The sequence below is a fragment of the Kogia breviceps genome, chromosome 8 (genome assembly GCF_026419965.1).
Source record: "Kogia breviceps isolate mKogBre1 chromosome 8, mKogBre1 haplotype 1, whole genome shotgun sequence".
NCBI classification, from domain to species: domain Eukaryota; kingdom Metazoa; phylum Chordata; class Mammalia; order Artiodactyla; family Physeteridae; genus Kogia; species Kogia breviceps.
In genome coordinates, this window is record NC_081317.1 from 5,613,611 (window position 1) to 5,635,712 (window position 22,102).

Below are 22,102 nucleotides of genomic sequence, written 5' to 3' on the forward strand. Positions count from 1 at the left end.
CAACGGTGAGGTAGAACCACCATCATCAGATGCCCAAATGATATGAGACCCTTTGAGGTAAGCTTTACTATTGATATAAGCACACAATATTTTAGATTTCTAACATTCCATTCTTGCCCAATGCAAATCTATAAATAAACCTAAAATTACCCACAAACCTGTGTTTTCTTTAGTTTTTAAAGGCCATCAAATCCTTGGAGATAGTATCGCCCTCCAGCTGTTAATATTCGGAAGTAATACACTTACAGCACTGTCTCCATTGGGCTTACAACTGCTCCAGTCAATGGTGCATTTCAGAGCTGGGAACATTTCCAGTGACGTTTCCTCTGCTAGTAGTAAACACCACTGCTTCAACAATCCACATTAGGTCAGCATTTTACAGAGGATCTCCCTCCCTCTTGAGCAGGTTGTCCAAGAATATGAGTTCAACCACCGGCTCAAGAGAAGCAGAAAGTCTTCTCAGTGGTTCAAAATTCATTTTACGTTCAACTACAGGCCTTCTGCAAACTGAGGATCTGGGCTCTTTAGGGTAGTGACTATAATTCTTCCTGGACACAGAGGCCCGCAAGGTGACTGCCACACATCAGCACAGAGTGAAAGGCATTACATGTTAGTAGCCAGTGAGAGACAAGGTCCAGGACCCTGCACTGTAGAGGAGAGCAGCGTGGCACGCCGGCAAGCAGAGTGCTGGAAGGGGGGCTGGATGGCACCGTTCATCCATTACAGCCACTGGCTGGCTCTGAAGTCTAAGTAAGATGGGTACTCACTACATATTGGTTGGTGCCTAGGCAGTAAGTAACAAGTCATCGCATAAAATTTTAGGCGGAGCCACAGGTTTGGAAACTTCTGGGATCCAATGTAATGTCTATAGGAGCATCAGTATTACAATGAAAAGTCAGTATCTGGGAAACAGGTAGGGTTCCCTCCCCTGGAATACTGGAAAGAGGTGTAAAGACCATATCTTCAAGCGACCGAGTGGAGGCTTTCTTCTAATACAATGAGTCCTGTAGCTTTCTGTTAGGAATCAAGCAGTAATTAGTTATAGCCCAACTTTTAAAAGTATCCGTTAGTAGGCCTACAATTAAATAGGAAGAGACGATGAGTATAAGACACTCAGCAGAAGAAATTTAAGTGTTAGAGCTAACACTTAAGTTCAGTAAGTTTCGCACACAATACAAGGACATGTTCTGTTCTAAACATCATACCAGAAACCAAAGAGTATTTCTGGCAGGTCCCATATTCATTCTCCAGGGAAGCTTGCAACCTCTTAAAACTCAGTTTATTTAACTCTGACAAAATGCACGACATTGTCAGATGGTCAAGTTTCACTGTTGGAATGACTTCATATCACATGCTCCCTGAAAGAGGAAAAACTATTGCCCATAAGGAATTTCTACGTCTTACGGACCACCCACACCTATCTAACATCTTTCTTTCTCTCCTCTCCCAAAGCACCCTCAAAAGTAAAATACCCTCGAATTCCTTCCACTCCACCCTCAAAATATAATAAGTCTGAAAAGGATGTTTTCCAAGTTTTAAAAAGCTATTGGACCTGAGACAGCCCCCTTCTGTCTAGACCGGGTCCTCGCCGTGAGCTCCCCTAGCCCCCTACCCTCGTAAACCTCAGAACCCCACGCTGGCTGCCCTGCGGGTCCAGCCCCGGCGTGGGGACGCGATAAGGCCAGGCGTCCGGGACAAATCTTTTCCCAGCGGCTGCGGCCACCTGGGAGACCGGCCCGACAGGCTGGGCCTGAGCCTCCCAGTGGCGCCTCATCCCTCGGCTCCTCTCGGCTGCAGGAGCCACAAGGAACGGCCGAGCCCAGCTGGGGCGTCAGCCCAGGTTACCTCCCGCCCCCAGGCCGGACCCCCTCCTCCCCATCAGGCCCGACCCGGCCCCGCCTCAGGCTCCCGTGCTCCTACCAGCCGGCCGCGCCCGTACCTGCCGGACCCGGTGCAGGGCGTCCACGAAGCCCTCGGCCTTCATCCCCACCGGAGCGCTCTGCCCCTGCACCAGCTCCGCCATTACCGCCCCCGCCGCCGCCGCCGCTCGGCTCCCCCGTCGGGCCTCCCGCTCCGCTTGGGGACCCGTAGCCGGAAAGGGAAAGTCGCCCCACTTCCGGCGGAAGGGAAGCCGGGACGCTCGCCGACGCGAGAGGAGCCGCGTCTGCGGGGCGGGGTCAGGGCACGTGACCGCGGTCCGGCCGGAAGTGGGGGGCGGGCCCTGCGAGCGAGGCTGCCGTCTGGTTTCGAGGGATAGGTTGCGATCCCGCCGTTACCAGACGCGGTTTGGTCCAGGGCCGTCGATGATGTCGTGACAAGACCCTTGAGGCGTGTGTGTGTGTGTCCCGAGGTGTCCCGCTGTCGACCGTTTGGAAACCCAGAGAGGAGTGACCTGGCTTTCCCTAGACGGCACCCTGGCTGCCCCTCTCAGAAATAACAATCGATTAGGAATACTGGGACTGAGCGTTTTGAAATGGCGCCGTGAGGACCCAGAGGGAGGCTGGAGGGCAAGGAACAGCACCATAAAATAGTGCCCCACGTTTGCAGAGTCCTGGGCCCGAGTTCTTGCATCGTAATCAGTTTCCTCGAGGATGGGCTAATGCCCCACCTGGGGTTGCCTAGCGACACAGCCTAGGAAGGGCGGTTCTACTGGAAAGCCAGCGTGGTGTCTTCTTACACATTCCTTCACGAACTCTGGGACTCTGGGGATACAGGAAATACCACCGGACCATCATTGCTTCCTTGCCTGCTGAGTCAAAACAGTATTGCAAGAGGGCTTCTTGGAATGCTTCAGTAAATTTTTTCAATGATGGTAACTAGACATAGATATTTCAAAGTAAGGGAAGGAATCTTAACGCTGGAACACACTTGAGCTTTTGAGGTGGATTTTACAAATGAGCAAACAGCTACCCCCCGCCCCCACCAAGAAACAAGACTTAGGGACTTGACACACATTTTGTCAGTGGCAGGTCCAAATAGAGGTGCCCCTCTTTGAATTAACAAGATTGCCCTCATGATTAATATTTCCAAGCTCTATGGTGCCAAGGAATCGAAGTTAATGGAGAGTCATGTTGTCAACTATTTTATGCCCATCTTGAAGTTATGAAGGAACATGAGCACTAAGAAAGGGGAAATAAAGAAGTAAAATCCAATGTGACTTCTCTTGAGCTCTTGTGTCAGCATGATAGGAGAACTTTAGATTTTGGAAAGTAGTATGAGCAATAAATGGCCAATAATCAAAGAGCAGTTCTTCATTTGTTAATGACTTCACTACTAGACTGTGAGTTCCTTTTAGAGCAGAGACTGAGTCTTATTTTTCCCTGTATCCCTAGGTGCTTAGGAAACTTATTTTGAATTGAATAAAGCCAAATTGGATTAATTCCTAGATTATGGTAAAATAAAAGAATTTGGCAAAATTGCAATATTGGAGAGTTTCGCTTTTGGACAAAATGTTTCGAGCCATGTAGGAAAGCACACAGTTGGCGGTGTTGCCGTTGTTGAAGTGCTATTGTGAGGCAGGACCAACACATGCCAACATATCTATTTGTGGTCCAGCTTGGGTGTGTTGAGTGTTTTAATTTGCTCTCCTTGTAAAAATCAAGGATATGGCATCAACCTTCCCAAACAGGGATGATTCTGCTGACCCAGTATCAGTGATACTTGAGTTTTGAATACTTTTAAAAATCTGAGGTGAGTATGTTGATTCATCCAAATTCCAGCTGGCTCTGCCTATGAGTGAAAACAGGGTTATTGGCCCAAATATAAGGCACAGTTCAAGGTTTGGTCCAAAGATCACAGAATGCCTAAGTAAAAGGATGAGGTTCTGGTTCTTCCCCCTTTTAGTTGTTGAGTAACTTTGGGCAACTCACTTATTTCTGGGGGCACCAACGAGGAGGAGGGCCCAGACCCAGTCAGGTCCAGTGTTCTATGTTCTACTAACACTGTCGCCTTCGTCATCTTAGCATTTATCGCGACTGTTTTTAAATCACTGTATAATTATTTGTTTATTGTCTGTCTTTTCCACTAGAATAAAACCTCTGTTGAGACAGGGACCGCACCTGCCTTGTTCATTCCTCTTCCCAGAACCTAACAAAATGCCTGGCACTTTGTTGGCTCTCAATATTTCTGAAATGAATGAATGAGAATGATTTTGCCCAAACTGGATAGGAAAAGATTCTCAGAGGTTAAAAAAAAATCCACATACTCTGGCTGTGACTCGCTTTGCATGTGAGACTGTCACCTAAATAAGCCATCCCACCCTGGGATTTAGAGGTACGTTACTGATGACGTTGAAATGCTTCCTTAGGTATTACCAGCTAGAAGCCACTCTAAAATGAAATTTTATTTGTAAGAGTCTAGGTTATGCTTCAGTAACAAACCTCAAAATATCCGTGGCTAATACAAGAAAGGTTATTTTTCACATGAACGTGAACGTTCACGCTACATGATGAATATCGCTGATAGGCTGTGCCTCTGCTACACATTGCCTTCACTCTTCAACCAAAGCTGATAGAACAGCCTGTCTCAAACATTAAACATCACTGAGGCAAAAGGAAAACAAAGTGTGGTAAAGCACGGGCTGTCTTTTAAAGCTTCTGCCTCACCTCAGAAATGCTATGCATTACATTTGCTCACACTTCATTGACCAAAACAAGCCAGTGGTCAAGTATTGGCCAAATGGCAGAGAAATATAATCCACCTCCAGGGAGAAAAGGCGAATATTTCTGAACAGTGATATGATTTTCTAAAGAAATTAAGAGGAACAAAATATATATGGGGAATGTTGTATAGTAGACCCTTACCCTAAAGGATATAGTATGGGTGTTTCCAGTATTCATTATGTTAAGGATCCTTGACATCTGCTCATTTGTAATTTGGGGAAGGCTTGCATTCCTATCGCAGGATCTGCACTGTTTTTCTTTCTCTCTGAGGTAGAACGAATTCATAGCCGTGACTCTTTGTGAGTGGGGTGTTCTCCATTTAGAGGTTTTCATAGACCCCCTTTTCTATTGTCAAACATCCAGTGGAATTTCAAATGCAGACTAAAGAGCATGTCAGCATCAAATCTGAAAATAAAGGAGAGTTACTAAGAATCTCCAGCACTGATGAGGAATAAGGACATTCCTTAGAGCAGTGTTAAGACACAGGTACCCTGTGTCTTACCATAAGAGTAAGAGTACCAGTCTTGCCCTCATACCACCGTACTCTTCATAGAGTAGTGCTACATCCTCAAGCAAGTTCCTATGAGGGTACATGCAGTAAATATTCTGGGACCATGCTTGTCCAAAACAGTCTTTATTATGCTGTCTCAATTAACAATTTAGAGAGTTGTAGAAGTTGGTATTGCAAATAATTCTCCTTTAGGACACTGAAGTCATCATTCATTGTCTTCTAACATCCAGTATTTTTTTACAACAGTTTTATTGATAAAATTTGATATATAATAAGAACAAAAAATTTTGATATACAATAAACTGCACATATTTAATGTGTATACTTTGACACTATTTTACGTATACACCCAAAGAAACCATCATTACTATCAAAGTCATGAACATGCACACCCCCCAAAGTTTCCTCATGCCCCCTTGTAATTTTTCCATCCCACCCCTCCCCGTTCTCCAGCCTCCTCGCCTTTGGCCTCCTCATCCACTGAAATTCCATGGTGATGTGTCTTGAAGTGGGTCTTTTTTCATCCATTATGCTGGCCACTCAGTTACCCTTTTGATGTGGAAATTAATGTCCCTCAATTCTGGGATGTTATCCTGAACTATTTAATTGAGGATTTCCTCCATCATTTTCTCTATTTATTTCTCTAGAGCTTCTATCATTTGCATACTGGACCTCCTTTACTGGTCCTCTAATTGCCCTATCTTTTCTGTTTCTCATCTCTTTGCCTTTTGCTTTTCTTTCTGGAGAAAAAAAGAGTATTCCCTCAATTTGATCTTCCAGTCTTTCTGTAGAGTTTTTCATTTATTCTGTCATGTTTTTAATTCCTAAGAGATCTCCTTTGCTCTCCCAACAGTCCTTTCTTTAAAAAGTAGCTTTCTGTTCTTGTTTTGTGGATGGAATACCTTCCCTTATCTCTCTGAGGATGATAAACATCGTTTTTTAATAAAAGTTTTTTCTCCCTGCACAGTTCACGTTGCACTGATCTCAGTTGTTTTCTGTATGTATGTATCTAAGTAGGTAGGCTGTATGGTCCCTATCTTTCGTGTTACAGACTTTCCTCAGATGTTTGGGAATACATGGTGGCCTGTTCATGCTTCTGGGTGGGTGAGGATAGTTGATCGTGGGTTTCAATGTAGAATGGTCCAGCTGGGCTGTTTGTTGCGCATCTCCCAATGTCAGCATCTTTAAGTTGTTTCTCTTGGACCAGTTAAACCCCTCCATAGAGAACTCCCAGTCTCCTTCCTGGAAGTCAGAGCACCTATTTTAGTTTAAGTTATACATTCATTCACCTGATTATCTGATTAAAACTTGTCTCCCCCACAAGATCATCAGCTTCAGAGACAGCAGCACTGTATCTATGTTGTTTGCCATTGTGTCTCCAGCATTGAGCCCATAGTATGTGTTCAATGAACAATGATTTCTATAAATTAATGCATAGACCCTTTTGGCAATGTCCCATCATATTCTTCCAATCTCTGATTTATTATTTTTTATTATGAAATATTTCAAGCAGAGAAACAAGTACATAGAATAATGTAATGAATAGCCATGTACCCAATGCCAACAGAGGAAGTCAGCACTGCAGTTACTAGTGAAGAGCCCTGTGTAATCCTCCACAATCCTAGTCTGTTCCTTCCTCTCCAGTGGTAACTGCCTTCCTGAACTTGGTAATCTGCATTCTAATGGATGCTGTATTCTTGTGTGTGTGTGTGTATAACGCTTTTAAACATTACATTGATATAAATGGTATCACGCACTATGTATCCTTCTGTCATTTGTGTCTTTTTAAATTTTTTGACCCCACGTGTATTTCTGAGGTTTATCCAATTTCACCCATGTAGCCTTATTTCAGTTACTTTCCCTGTTATTCCACTATATGAATAAACTGGAAATTATGTATTCTTTCTCCTGTGGATCACCATTTTAATTGTTTCCATTTTTTCTCTGCCACAAACTGATGTTGCAGTAAGCTTTCTTGAACCCGTCTCCTTATGCAGTGTTTGGCAGATTCTCTAGCATATACCCCAGGCTTGAAGATGCTGGGGTGGGGGAGGGTGGAAGGGAATATGCCGCCTCAGCTTTGCTAGAGAAAGCTCAGTTGCTCTCCAATGTGGACAAAATATCTCCAGAGTGGCACACACATCCCACCAGCTGCAGATGAGTTCTCGTTACTCCTCAACCTGGCTGACACTTTGTAATACCACAATTTTTACTTTTTGAAATCTAATGAGTTAAATTTTTAAAATAAGTATTTAAATTTTAATTGTTACATTGTGAATATATACAGATATTACCATTTAAACTGTTGTTAAGTGTGCTGTTCAGTGACATGAAGTACATTCACATTGCCGTGCGACCGTCACCACCGTCCATCTCCAGGACTTCTCTCATCGTCTCAAACTGAGACTCTGTACCCCTAAAGCAGGAATTCCCTGTTTTCCCCTCTCCCAGGCTCTGGATACCTCCACTTGACTTTCTGTCTCTATGACTTTGGCTACTCTAGGTACCTCATGTAAGTGAAATCATACAGTATTTGTCCTTTTGTGACTGGCTTCTTTCACTTAGCATAACGTCTTAAAGTTCCATCCATGTTGTATCGTGTGTCAGAATTTCCCTCCTTAGAAAAATGTTTTTTATTGAAGTACAGTTGATTTACAATGCTGTGTTAGTTTCTGGTGTACAGCAAAGTGATTCAGTTATATATAAATATATATCTATTTTTTTCAGATTATTTTCCCTTCCTTTTCAGATTCTTATCCCTTTTTTTCAGATTCTTTTCCTTTTTTCGGATTCTTTTCCCTTATGTCTATTTTTTTCAGATTCTTTTCCCTTTTGCAGATTCCTTTCCCTTGTTGTTATAAAATATTGAGTAGAGTTCCCTGTGCTCTACAGTAGGTCCTTGTTGGTCATCTATTTTATGTATAGTAATGCGTATATGTTAATCCCAAACTCCTAATTCATCCCTCCCACTCTCCTTTCCCCCTTGGTAATCGTAAGTTTGTTTTCTACGTCTGTGGGTCTATTTCTGTTTTGTTTGTTTGTTTTTTAAAGGAGACCAAAGAGACAAAACAATCAGATATAGTTCATGCACCTTGATTCGGTCTTTTTAAAAAAAATACATTTATTTATTTATTTATTTATTTATGGCTGTGTTGGGTCTTTGTGGCTGCTCACGGACTTTCTCTAGTTGCAGAGAGCGGGGGCTACTCTTCACTGCATTGCACGGGCTTCTCATTGCAGTGGCTTCTCTTGTTGCCGAGCATGGGCTCTAGGCGACCAGGCTTCAGTAGTTGTGGAATGCAGGCTCAGTAGTCGTGGCGCACGGGCTTAGTTGCTCTGTGGCATGTGGGATCTTCCCAGACCAGGGATCAAACCCATGTCTCCTGCATTGGCAGGCAGATTCCTAACCACTGTGCCACCAGGCAAGTCCCTCAATTTCTGTTTTGTGTATAAATTCATTTGTATCATTTTTCTTTTCGATTCCATGTATAAGTGATATCATATGATGTTTGTCTTTCTCTTTCTGACTTACTTCGCTTAGTATGATAATCTCTAGGTCCATCCACGTTGCTGCAAATGGCATTATTTCCTTCTTTTTTATGGCTGAGTAATATTCCTTTGTATAAATATACATCTTCTTTATTCATTTATCTGTCAGTGGACATTTAGGTTGTTTCCATGTCTTGGCTGTATATAGTGCTGCAATGAAAACTAGGGTGCATGTACCTTTCCAAATAGGCAAAGAATTCAGACACATTCCAAAGGAAGATGAATAAATGGTCAATAAGCACAAGAAAATGTGCTCAACATTATTAGTCATTAAGCAAATGCAAGCTAAAACCACTACACACCCACCAGAATGGCTGAAACTAAAACTGAAAAGATACCAAAGGTTGACAAAGTATGCAACAACTGCAACGCTAACACGTGGTTCTTAGGAGTGTAAAATGGTACAGCCACTTAGAAAAAAAGAGTGGAAGTTTCTTAATAAACTAAAAATATACCCACTCTTTAACCCAGCAATTCCACTCCTACATATTTCCCGAAAAGAAATGAAAATACGTGTCCATAAAAAAAGTTGTATGGTAATTATCACAGCAGCTTCATAATAGCCTAAAACTGGAAACAGCCCAAGTGGAAAGATCAGAACAGTAGTTACCTCTGAAAGTTGAGGAAGGAGATTGAGTGGAAAGGAGCATGAGGGAACATTCTAGATATTGATAGGAATTTAGGTTACACAGTATATACAAAATTCAGCATATGTCAAGATTTGTACATTTTATTGCATGTAAACTTTATAATGAAAGAAAAAACATGCAGACAAATATTGTACTCTAGTCAATGATACACATTTAGGAGGAAATGTACTGATGTCTGCAATTTACTTTGAAATGCAACAAAAATAAGATGGATTAATTGCTTGACGGAGGGGCAGATAGGTGGATAGACATGAGATAAAGTAAATGTAGTGAAATGTTCATAGTGGAAACTAAGGGGTGGGTTAATGGGTGTTCACTATTGAATTCTTTCAATTTTGCTCTGCTTGAAAATTGCATAGTTATATGTTGGAAAAAAGATTACATAAGCCATCTTGGGGGGAGCAAGTTGAGTCATGGATCTCAGCCATAGATCCCTGAGCTCTCAGAACCATAGATATTGAGAGGGAATGAAGGGATGGAGGAAAATATAACTGTTACCAGAAGAAAAGTGGATACAATGGAAATAAACAACTCTTGTCCACTAAAAATGGTGACACAAAACCAGTTTGAGGGTGTGGGAGAAGAAACAGATTTGGTTGAAAGAGGATACATTCAAATGGGTCATGCTCAGACAGCATTCAAAAATATATGTGCCCTCAGGGAACTATATTCAATACCTTGTGATAAACCATAATGGAAAAGAATATGAAAAAGAATATGTATATATATATATATATGGGAGTCACTTTGCTGTACAGCAGAAATTAACACAACATTGTAACTCAACTCTAACTTCAGTAAATTACATGTGCCCCGCTGGTCACACCCATCCTCCCCCATCCTTAGCTAAGACTTGGATGGACTTCTCTTCTTCCCTGGCTAGACCAACACAAAATCATTTGATTGCCTATGAAACCGTTTCTTTTCCTTCTGCATAGAGAGTAAATAATGACTGCTAGGGATTGTTACATTAAACTTTCTCCCTTCCAACCATCCATCTAACCATCTATCCATCCACCCGTCCACCCATCCACCCATGAACCCTTCACCCTCTATCCATACAACCATCCATCCATCCATATGTACATACATCCACCATCCATCAGTCTATCCACCATTCATCCACGCATGCATGCATGCATGCATCCATCCTTCCAACAAAGGCTCTTCCTGTGGACGGATTATTGAGGTATGGTCTCTGAAAGGCCCTTGTCTTCAGTAATCATCCTCACCAAGAAGGCATGATATCAGGAAAAAGATAACTAGGATGGGGGCTGGTAATGAAATCCAGGAAGGAGTTGCAAGGAACACAAGATAATAACCAAACCATAACGAAAGCCTGCAGGGGCTTCCCTGGTGGCGCAGTGGTTGAGAGTCCGCCTGCCGATGCAGGGGACGCGCGTTCGTGGCCCGGTCCGGGAGGATCCCACATGCCGCGGAGCGGCTGGGCCCATGAGCCGTGGCCGCCGAGCCTGTGCGTCCGGAGCCTGAGCTCCACAACGGGAGAGGCCGCAACAGTGAGAGGCCCGCGTACCGCCCCCCAAAAAAGAAAAGAAAGCCTGCAATTGATATCTGTGACAGGAAAGAGACATGAGTCAGCAGACAGAAATGGGCTGGAGTGGTGGTGGTAGCAGTGACGAACACTGCAAAGAATAAACTAGGCGCGGAGGCTGAGTTGCTTGTTATAATGGAAAAGAACAGTTTCTATCAGAACATATGCTCTATTTGTTACACAGAGATTTCTAGAGATTCTCAAGCCTTTTGGTCCCACAAATTAGGGATAGAGTTAAAAGTGTGTGTTTGTGTGTACGCGCGTGTGTGTGTGCGTGTTGAATCTGGTTGAGCCTGGAAGTATCTGGAAAAGAGAGAGGCAGGTAGGCAGGCTTCTCTCTCCCAGTCACATAGGTGTCCTGCTTCTGTTCTATGTCCATTTTAGAAACACCGGTTTTCTGCTCTGCGGCTTGGTTTTTTGTTTTTGTTTTTTTAAAACTTTTTTTGGTTGTTGTTTGTTTTTTATTTATTTTTATTTTTAAAATTAATTTTTATTGAAGCATAGTTGCTTTCCAATGTTGTGTTAGTTTCTACTGTAAGCAAAATAGATCAGCTATACATGTATCCCCTCTGTTTTGGATTTCCTTCCCACTTAGGTCACCACAGAGCATCAAGTAGAGTTCCCTGTTCTGTACAGTAGGTTCTCATTAGTTGTCTATTTTGTCTGTGGCTTGGTGCTTGACTCGGCTCTGGACCTGGGCCAGGGAGAAAAACAATGACTACTTCACTAGAACCAGGCTGCCGTGAAGCAGGAAAAATGGGATGCTTCCAAAGAAACTTCTACCCCATGTGGAAGCAGGAAGTCACCTGGCTGCATTTTCAACAAAATGTCACTCTTGGTTAAAGGCCTTTCATCTCTAAGACAAAATCAGTGGCTGGGATTGCCTCAAGGGTCAAAAAGTCTTAAAGGCCAGGTGGTGGGTTATCCTTTCTCATCCCAATGCCTGGGACAAGGTCTGATTCCAGGGTCAGATCACAAGCTGCTTTTGTAACATTCGGGTGTGTTTTCCATGCTTCGCAGTGACACATGTCTTTCTGGTTTTTCTTGTTGATGATCACAGCTTCCAAAAACTTGGGGCTCAAGAAAAGAGGCCTTGACAACAGGCCTGGGCCTCGTAGCTGCAGACCCTGAGCTGTCTTTTCATAATCTTGTAAAGAAAGCCTCCCTCCCACTGGCTGGGTTTGATGGATACTTTGACCTGACTGAGTGGAGAGAAAGATGTTTTCATGTTTTAGAACCTGAGGCTTGCAGGTGATTCAGACAGAGAACAACTGCCTTTTGCAAAGATAAAACAGATAAGCCACAGGGAGAGCAAAGGTGAACCCAGCAAAATGACTAATCTGTGAGTTGCAGTCTTTGGTCTTGAAGTTTCCAGACCTAGGATGCCCCTCCTTCTTCCTTTTTCACTGATGTTAATAAATTGAAAGAGGTGTTATTGACTAAAAAAAGCAAATAGTAGAAAGATATGATTGGTCTGATCCCTTTATGTAAAAAGAAAATCAAATGTACTGCACACACATAAATTCATGTGCTGGCAAATGCAGAGAAAAAAAAAAAAATGCCCGAGGCAGAGGCAGCAAATGATAATAGAGATTACCTTTGGAGAATGATGGGGAAGAATGGGGTGGGGAGGGAAGGTATGAGAAGATGGCGGAGCCTATAGGACAGGCACTCAAAAGAGACTTTAGTCTTACCTAGAAGATGTGGCACATATATACACAATGGAATATTACTCAGCCATGAAAAGGAACGAAATTGAATTATTCGTAGTGAGGTGGATGGACCTAGAGTCTGTCATACAGAGGGAAATAAGTCAGAAAGAGAGAAACAAATACTGTATGCTAACGCATATATATGGAATCTAAAAAAAAAAAAAAAAAACAGTGCTGATGAACCTAGTGGCAGGACAGGAATAAAGATGCAGACGTAGAGAACAGACTTGAGGACCCAGTAGGGGAAGGGGAAGCTGGGACGAAGTGAGAGAGTGGCATGGACACATATTCACTACCAAACATAAAATAGCTAGCTAGTGGGAGGCAGCCGCATAGCACAGGGAGATCAGCTCGGTGCTTTGTGACCACCTAGAGGGGTGGGATAGGGAGGGTGGGAGGGAGACGCAAGAGGGAGGGGATATGGGGATATATGTATACATATAGCTGATTCACTTTGTTGTACAGCAGAAACTAACACAACAATGTAAAGCAATTATACTCCAATAAAGATGAAAAAACAAGAGACTTTAGTCTTATCTATAACGGTAGTTTTTTAAAAACAAGTAGTATGTATTTGTGCATTGCTCATATAATTAACAGTCCATTAAAAATTTTCCTTTATTTTTTAATTGAAGTATAGTTGATTTACAAGGTTGTGAAGTTTCAGGTGTACAGCAAAGTGATTACGTTTTATGTATATATAACTGAATATTATATATATATTCTTTTTCAGTTACTTTTCTATTATATGTTATTACAAGACATTGAATATACTTCCCAGTTAAAAATCAATTTTGAAAAAAGATCTTATTCTTTAGTGCATAGTGAGAATATCTAACCGGGTGAAAAATATATTGTAGGTCAGATAAAGGAAGTCTGGAAATGAACATTTGCCTGTCGTTTGCCCCTCAGCATAACAAGTGACAATGGTGACAGTGGTGAAGATGATGTCAAGTTTATTGAACTAGGGGCAGCTTTATCTAATTTAAGTTTTGTGACCTATGAGTTGGGAACTGTTAATTATTCCCATGTTACAGATGAGGAACCTGAGACTCAGAGAGCTGAAGGGATCTGCCCAAGGGTTAGTACATTGCAGAGCTAGATTTCAAGGCCATGTCTGCTGGACTTCACAGCCTCAAAGTTTAACTACAATGTTACACCATCTGGTAAAAATTTTCCCCTGCTACTCAGACTCGCTTATCTTCTACGAATGTTAGGAGAGTGATGGGAGTTGGGGAGGCAGGAAGAAGAAGGAAGAGAAAGAGAGACAGGGCGGAGAAAGGAGGTGCTGGGAGCCCTGTGGGGTGAAGCCTCAAGAATCGTGGGGTCCTGAACTGGTTGGAAATTTCCACCAGGTGCCACACCTGGGCTGAGGCAGGGTTGCCCAGTGGCTAGGAGCACAGGTTCTGGAGTCAGTCCCGGCCCCAATTCCAGCTCTGCCACTTAGTAACTCAGTCACCTTGAACAAGTCCCTTAATTAAGTCTCTGACTGAGCCGAGCGATCTCGCCTGGAAAATGGCCATGTCCCAGGGCTGCTCTAGGATCGCACAGGGGATGCACGCAGAGCACTCCGGCAGACGATGGCAAGAGGATGCTCGGAAGTGCCCGCTGTTAGGAGAATGGGAGCTTGAGGGCGGGGACTCTGCCTCTCTAGTTTGCACTGTAGCCGTATGCCTGGAACAGTGTCCAGCGCACAGTAAGTCCTCAGGGATTATTTTTAGCGGAGCAAGAAGGGTGGGCACTCCATTGTTTCCCGTGTGAATAAATAAATGTATGAGTATATAAATGAAGACTTCTCTGCGACAGCCCAGTCCACACAGCCTCCCCCTCCTCTCGGGAGGTCTCAGCATGTAACACCCACAAAAAGGCACGTCTCTGAGTCTTGCTGGTTTATCTTTGCAGCCTTGGTTTTATCTCTAAGCAGTAAGGGGTTCCCAGTAGCGCCTGTGCCTACAGGAGCTGAGCTATCACACGAACTTCATAGTTCACATTTTTATATCCCTCCCATGCTTTCTACATAAAAGCACTGAACATTCAAAAAACATTTTTTTTTGTACAAATGAACCTATTTGCAAAACAGAAATAGAGTCACAGATGTAGAAAACAAACTTACGGTTACCAAGGGGAAAAGGGAGGGGGAGGGATAAATTGGGAGATTGAGATTGACAGATACACACTGCTATATATAAAATAGATAATCAACAAGGACCTACTGTATAGCACAGGGAACTCTGCTCTATACTCTGTAATGACTACAGTACATGGGAAAAGAATCTAGAAAAGAGTTGGTATATGTAGATGTATAACTGACTCACTTTGCTGTACAGCAGAAACTAACACACCATTGTCAATCAGCTATGCTCCGATAAAAATTAATTTAAAAATTTTTGAAGATGAATTCCTGATTTACACATGTAGCAAGCTATTAAAGGAAAGGTAGAAATGGCTGTTGCCAAATCCTTATTCTGTGACAATGATATATGGATGGATTAAAATTGCCAGAATTTAATTCATGGCTTTTGCATCTGTATTTGTAAGACACATGATCTGTGATTTTCTTTTTTTGTGCTGTGTTACCGTAAATTTGGCAATGAAGTTATGCAAATTTCAAAAGATAAGTTGGGACGCTTCCGTTCTTTTCTCTGCTGTGGAAGAGTCTGAATCTTGGGATTACTTATTCCATGGATGTCTGAAATAATCCAGACATAAAACTATCAGGGCCTGGATACTTTCTTTGGGGAGGGAATTCTTGGAGAAAATTGTCTACCTCTTCCATAGTTAATGTATTATTTGGTTTTCCACTTCTTTTAAAGTCAATTTTAGTAATTTTATAATGTCTTGGAAACTGTAAATCATTCATTCCATCCAGATTTTCAGTGTTACTGGCCAGACCTATACATGGAATCCTCTATTCGTTTTTGAAATCTCCTCCATCATTGTATTCTCTTTCCCATTCCTAATGTTTATATTTGTTGCTTTTCTCTTTTCTTCCCTTTTAGTTTTTTTTTTAACGAAGCTGAGTTTTCTTTCTAATGTACAAAAAACTTAAACTGTAGTGAAATATACATAACATTTACCGTTGTAACCATTCTTAAGGGCACAGTTCACAGTTCACTTAAGTGCCCAGTATGAATGTACTTATGAATTAAGTACATTCATACTGTTGTACAACCATCACCACCATCCATCTCTAGAGTTTGTTTCATCTTGCAAAACTGAAACTCTGACCCATTAAACATTAATTCCCCATTCTTCTTTCCCCTCAGCCTCTGGCAACCACCATTCTACTTTCTGTCTATATTCATATTCAACTTCTTTAGATACCTCATATAAGTGGAATCATACAATATTTGTCTTTTTCTGTCTAGCTTATTTCACTTAGCATAATGTCCTCAAGATTCATCCATTTTGTAGCATGTGTCAGAATCTCCTTCCTTTTTAAGGCTGAATAATATTCCACTGTACGTATACCACATTTCGTTTACCCATTCATCTGTCAGTGGGCACTTGGGTTGTTTCTACCTTTTGGCCGCTGTGGATAACGCTGCTATGAACATGGGTGTGCAAATATAGAAGCTGACTTTTGAAGCCTTTGTCATGGCGGGTGGTGGGAGGAAAACCAAGAACTCCCCCCCGCTGGTTCTTTGCTGGGGAAATCAGAATTAGGGGAACACCTGGGTGGCAAAGACCTCATCACTTCTTCCACAGATGAAGAACTGAGGCTCAGAGGGGACAAGTAACGTTACTGAAACCACACAGCCAGGAAGTGGAGGACCCAAGGTTTGGAGCCAGAACTGCCACAGGAAATGCTGCTTCCCAGCCAGCTGGCCTCTCTTGTCCATCTTTCCGGGCCCTGCTGGTGTCTGCTCAGCGAAGGGCCTGGCCCAAATGTATCCTGGGGAGAGCTGCTTCTCAGCGCTGGGCAAGCTGGCTGAGGGAGTCTGAAACCCATTTTGTTCATTACAAATTAAAAGCAGATGGGACCTTAAACGTTATGCTTTGTCTGCCAGTGCTGCGTGGAGCAGGGCCCCTGTGAGCAGTCACACCAAATAACACATATTGTTTAGGAGTGATTGGAAGGCAGACAAGCTGAAAACACTGTGCATGGAAGGACTGCCGCTATCTGCTCACGAGCCTCAGAGCCTCTTTCCCCAGGCTTGCCTGTGGACTCACACTTAGGGCAATTTCCCTCGTGGCACCACAACTCCGTGACTAGACTTGGACTTGTGGACAAGTGATTTCCCAGCCACATGGCTTCCAGCCCCAATACAGAGCGTGGGGCTTGGCTTCCTGGGTCTGCTCTGATGCTGCCTGTGGAGACGTCATCTTAGCACTCGAGATTCATCCTCCCAGTTTCTGTTGAGAAGAGAATGGTGGGCAGAGCCTTGACCCCAGACATCGGCTGAGCACTTACTCTGTGCCCCGTAACCAGCAGCCTGGCCCTAGGAGCAGCAAAGCAGGAAACTGAGGCTCAGAGAGGCTAAGGCACACATGCAAAATCACAAAGCTCCCCCGAGGAGCTCCTAAATGGTAGGAAGGCAGGGCTGGCTAGCAGGTGTGGTCCTGTGTGGTATTGGCACCCCTCACACAGACGTTTAGAGAGAGGAGGTAGGGTAACACTGCCCAGCTTATGGCATCTGACTACAGGGGTTCTCGGGGCCTCTGAAGCCAAATCCCGGGAAGGCTCCTTAGAGCCCTGCGTAGGAACTCTGAGCCTGGGTTCTGAGGCACGGCCATAGTTTGGGGAATCCAGCAGTGGATGTTGGCATATCTTTCTCACATCGTGAGTGGAGGCAGGGCTGAGTCTACAGCTATAGGGAGGAAGGCTACTGAGGCCAGGAGCCACCAGATTGAGGTAGCCCTCACAGAATGACAGGGAGCCCAGCTCTTAGAGACTGGAGGCCTGGGAAGGGAACGCTGACCCAAATGCTGGACACAGGTACACAAGGCATCTGATGTGTATTTATGAGCGTCCACTATGTGCCGGGCCCTTGGAGCTCACACTCCAGCAGGACGGAGCTGTGGAACAATGGTGGTAACTCATTAACCAGAACTTCATAAGCACCAAGTGCTGTGCTGAAACTTTGGAGAGATTCACCCTTCAGTCCTCATGAGACCTAGATGGGGAGGGTGTTCATAAGAGCAGGCTAACTATGTTAACAAATAACCCCACAATAAGAGCTCATTTCCTGCTCATTTCATAGTCCAATGTGGGGCAAGGATGTTGGGTGGGGACTCTGTTCCACACGGTCATTCATGGGCCCAGTGTAGGGAGTGGGAAGAACGGCACAGGACGTTTCAGGAGCCAGGCCTAGGAGTTGTGACATCACTTCCTCCTACATTCCATTGGCCAGAACTCTGTCACATGGTGCCTGCAGGGGAGCCTGGGAAACGTAGTCTGGCTGGGAGTGCTTGGGAGGAAAAGAGAAACAGCTTGGTGGACAGCAGCCAGTACTTGCCACTGGTAGGAGCCATGAGTGTTCCAATTTTGCATTGAGGAGACCAGCGCTTGGAGTGGTCCCGTGGCTCGGCTGGGAGGGGATGGAGCTGACATTCAGATGTGGGCAGCCTGACTCCAGAGACCATGCCCTAATCACCAGGTACACTGCCTTTCTGGAAGTGAGTGCTGAGTTAAACAAATGGGTGTTGTGGGGGGCCGTGTGTGCTGAGAGTGAGGGCTCAGTCCCAAACTTCCTGGGTTCAATTCCCCGATTCCACCTCTTACCAGCTGCGTGATTTTGGGCAGGTCATGTAACCTCTCTGTGTCTCAGGTCCTGGGGAAGGGCCCTGGCCTTTTCTAGGCCCTTCTCTGTTCTCTCTCAGGGACAGCAGGATAAGAGAGGAAAGCAGGACAACACAGGAGAAAACCAAGCAGCTCACACTAGGAGCCTGGGTGGACCAAGGAGGAGGAGAGGGGATTGAGAAGTAGTGGCTGGCCCTCCACCTCATCCACGTCCGTCCTCATTTGGTGACTCTGGTCCCAAGGTGGCCGCTTCTCTGCAGCCTCTGTGCTGACACACCAGCTGTGCAGTGGGATGTGTCCCACAGTGGATGTATCGTCACTCAGCCCCCTCAGCTAAACAGGGTTCTGTGCACCAGGTGCTCTGTGAGGGCCATTAACCAAGGGGGCAATGGGGGAGGAGCTGGGGAGCCAGGAGCTAGCTGACCTGTTTCTTCTTTCGACAGACTCTGGTGGGGGCCCATGAGGGACAGGCTGCATCGTGAGCCCCAGAGCCCACTGGTGAGTAAACCAGGCCTGGCTCTGGAGCACGGGCTGAAGGGCAAGAGAAAGTAAGGGAGTGGGAGAAAAAGGACGTCTCACCCCCAGTGCTTTCTTTGTACCCAGGGTGTGCATTTAACAAAGCTCATCCCGAAATGCAAATCAAAACTACAATGAGGTACCACCTCACACAGTCAGAATGGCCACCATGAAAAAAATCCACAAATAACAAATGCTGGAGAGGGTGTGGAGAAAAAGGAACCCTTCTACCCTGTTAGCGGGAATGTAAGTTGGTGCAGCCACTGTGGAAAACAGTATGGAGGTTCCTCAGAAAACTAAAAATAGAATTACTGTATGATCCAGCAATCCCCACTTCTGGGCACGTGTCTGACAAAACTATAATTCAAAGAGATACATGCATCCCAATGTTTATAGTAGCACTATTTACAATAGCCAAGACATGGAAACAACCTACATGTCCATCAACTGTTGAATGGATAAAGAAGATGTGGCACATATATACAATGGAATACTACTCAGCCATAAAAAAGGAAATAATGCCATTTGCAGCAACATGGATGCAACTAGACATTACCATACTAAGCGAAGTAAGTCAGAAAGAGAAAGACAAATAACATGATATCACTTATATGTGGAATCTAAAATATGACACAGGGCTTCCCTGGTGGCGCAGTGGTTGAGAGTCCACCTGCCGATGGGTTCACGAACATGGGTTCGTGCCCCGGTCCAGGAGGATCCCATGTGCCGCGGAGCAGCTGGGCCCGTGAGCCGTGGCCGCTGCGCCTGCACGTCCAGAGCCTGTGCTCCGCAACGGGAGAGGCCCGCGTACCGCCAAAAATATAAAATAAAATAAAATAAAATAAAATAAAATATAAAATAAAATATGACACAAATGAACCTATCTACAAAACAGAAACAGACTCACAGACGTAGAGAACAGACTGGTGGTTGCCAAGGGGGAGAGGGCTGGGGGAGGGAGAGAGTGAGAGGTTGGGGTCAGCAGATGTAAGCTTTTATATATAGAATGTATAAACAACAAGGTCCTACTGTATAGCACAGAGAACTATGTTCAATACCCTGTGATAAACCATAATGGAAAGAATATTTTTTAAAAAGAGGGACTTCCCTGGTGTTCCAGTGGTTAAAAAAAAAATCTGCCCTACAATGCAGGGGATGTGGGTTTGATCCTGGTCAGGGAACTAAGATCCCACATACCGCGGAGCAACTGAGCCCATGCGCCACAACTACTGAGCTCGTGCGCCTCACCTAGAGCCCGCGTGATGCAAAGCACAGAGCCCGTGCGCTCTGGAGCCTGTGCACCGCAATTACAGAGAGAAAACCCGCACGCCACAGCTAGAGAGAAGCCCGCCTGCCACAACGAAGAGCCCGTGCTTCAACGAAAGATCCAGCACGCCTCAACGAAGCCCCCGCATACCCCCAACGAAGACCTGACACGGTCAAAAATAAAATAAATAATAAATTTATTTTAAATCTTAAAAAAAAAGAATATGTATATGTATACCTGAATCACTCTGCTGTACAGCGGAAATTAACACAACACTGTAAATCAACAATACTTCAATTTAAAAAACTGAAAGAAAACAATGCTCATCCCATCCCACCCCCTTTCTGCTTAAAATGCTCTCATGCCCTCCCAGCACGCCCCACCCCGTCCCCGCTCTCCAGAAAATGTCTCCAGGAAATGTGTCCAATTTTGCAGGATCTGGCCCTGCTGTACTCCAGCCCCGCCCCTTTCAAACTCCCAGCACCCACCTTGCCGAATCACACGCACTTCTCAGAACATGCTGTTTCATGCTCTCCAGGCATATCAGTTTACTGGGGCTGCTGTCATAAAGCACCACAAACTGGGTGGCTCCAAGAGCAGCAGATCTGGAGTCCAGAAGTCGGAGATCAAGGTGTCCACAGGGTTGGTTCCTCCTGAGGGCTGTGAGGGAGAACCCAGCTTCTGGTGCTTTGCGGGCTGTCGTTTGCACTCTTGGGCTGGTAGAAGCGTCATTCCCACCTCTGCCTTCATCTTCACGTGGCCTGCTCTCCCTGTGTGTCTGTCTGCGTCATGTTGGATTAGGGTCCCCTCCTACCCCGGTGTGACCTTATCTTAACTAATTACATCTGTCAGGATCCTATTTCCAAAAAGGTCATATTCCGAGGTACTGGGGGTTAGGACTTTGGCACATGAATTTGGGGGTTACAATTCAACTCATAACACTAGGCTTTGCCTGTACTGTTCCCTCTGTGTGGAACTCCCTTCCCTTACTTGTCTGGCAGGCAAGCTTCCATTTGCTTGCCAATGTCAGCTCAAGCACTGCTCCTTGGCAAAGGCTTCCTAGTAGCTGAGCTACTGTGACCTAGCCTCCACTGTACCCCCACGGTCCTTGCACAGCCACCGGCCAGCACATCAAATGCTTTGTACCAATCTGTCTGCCTTCCTGACTCTACCAGACTGTCGTTTCCTCAAGGGGAAGGATGGTGGGGCTTCCCTGGTGGCGCAGTGGTTGGGAGTCCGCCTGCCGATGCAGTGGGACGCGGGTTCGTGCCCCGGTCCGGGAGGATCCCACGTGCCGCGGAGCGGCTGGGCCCGTGAGCCATGGCCGCTGAGCATGCGCATCCGGAGCCTGTGCTCTGCGGCGGGAGGGGCCGCGGCGGTGAGAGGCCCGCGTACCGCAAAAAAAAAAAAAAAGGGGGAAGGATTGTGCTGCTGACCTTCATGTGTCCGCACCCTGGCAGGACGGGCACACAGGAGGCAGCCCTGGCTCAATGCCCCTTGAATTCATGCATAAATTAAGAAGGAAAGAAAGATGAGAGAAAAGATTAGAGAGATGGGGAAGAGTGGCTGAAATCAATGTCTCTTGTCCCCTCTGGGCCTCCCTCTACCGGGGGAGACGGGAGTGGCTCCCGCGCTTCTGATACAACCTCAAGCATCCGTGTTGTGTTGGGGGTCTGGGTTTTCTCCGGTGGATGGTTGGGGCTGGGGTGGGTGGCGAGACGAGAGTGGTGAGGGTCCCTGAGGGCTCAAGGTGGCGGACCTGGGGGTGTGCATGGGGGATGGGGGGGGAGCTGGAAACCTACAAGACCAGGCCCAGTTTCCCACAGAAGCAAACCACAGTCCTTAAACACTCCCCAAACACATTTATGATGTAAATCTGGTTTTGAAATAGTAACGATAATGATAAATAAAAACAGTGAGCGGATGCAAGAGGGAGGGAAC

General features: G+C 45.0%; 1 protein-coding gene and 1 long non-coding RNA gene across 7 annotated transcripts in view; one reads left to right on the forward strand and one right to left on the reverse strand.

Annotated features, from left to right (window-relative positions):
• FUBP3 (far upstream element binding protein 3) overlaps nt 1-2,112 on the reverse strand; it is a 49,490-nt gene extending 47,378 nt beyond the window's left edge. For 2 of the 5 annotated variants that reach the window (XM_067040492.1, XM_067040490.1), the window contains exons 1-2: nt 1,940-2,079; nt 247-1,014 (exon numbers count right to left, since the gene is read on the reverse strand). In XM_067040492.1, coding sequence (XP_066896593.1) covers nt 247-309 — 63 coding nt within the window. In that variant the 5' untranslated portion in view covers nt 310-1,014; nt 1,940-2,079. Of the gene's footprint in view, nt 1-246; nt 1,015-1,939 lie in introns of all 5 variants that reach the window. The other 3 variants (XM_059072532.2, XM_059072533.2, XM_067040491.1) reach the window with 3 other exon arrangements.
• Nucleotides 2,113-18,045: 15,933 nt separating this feature from the next.
• LOC136794639 (uncharacterized) lies at nt 18,046-20,370 on the forward strand. Of its 2 annotated transcripts, none has more exons than XR_010841711.1 (3): nt 18,046-18,235; nt 18,822-18,876; nt 20,047-20,370. It is a non-coding gene; the product is annotated as an uncharacterized lncRNA (long non-coding RNA). The 2 variants fall into 2 exon arrangements; XR_010841712.1 differs by having other exon boundaries at nt 18,065-18,254.
• Nucleotides 20,371-22,102: the final 1,732 nt, after the last annotated feature.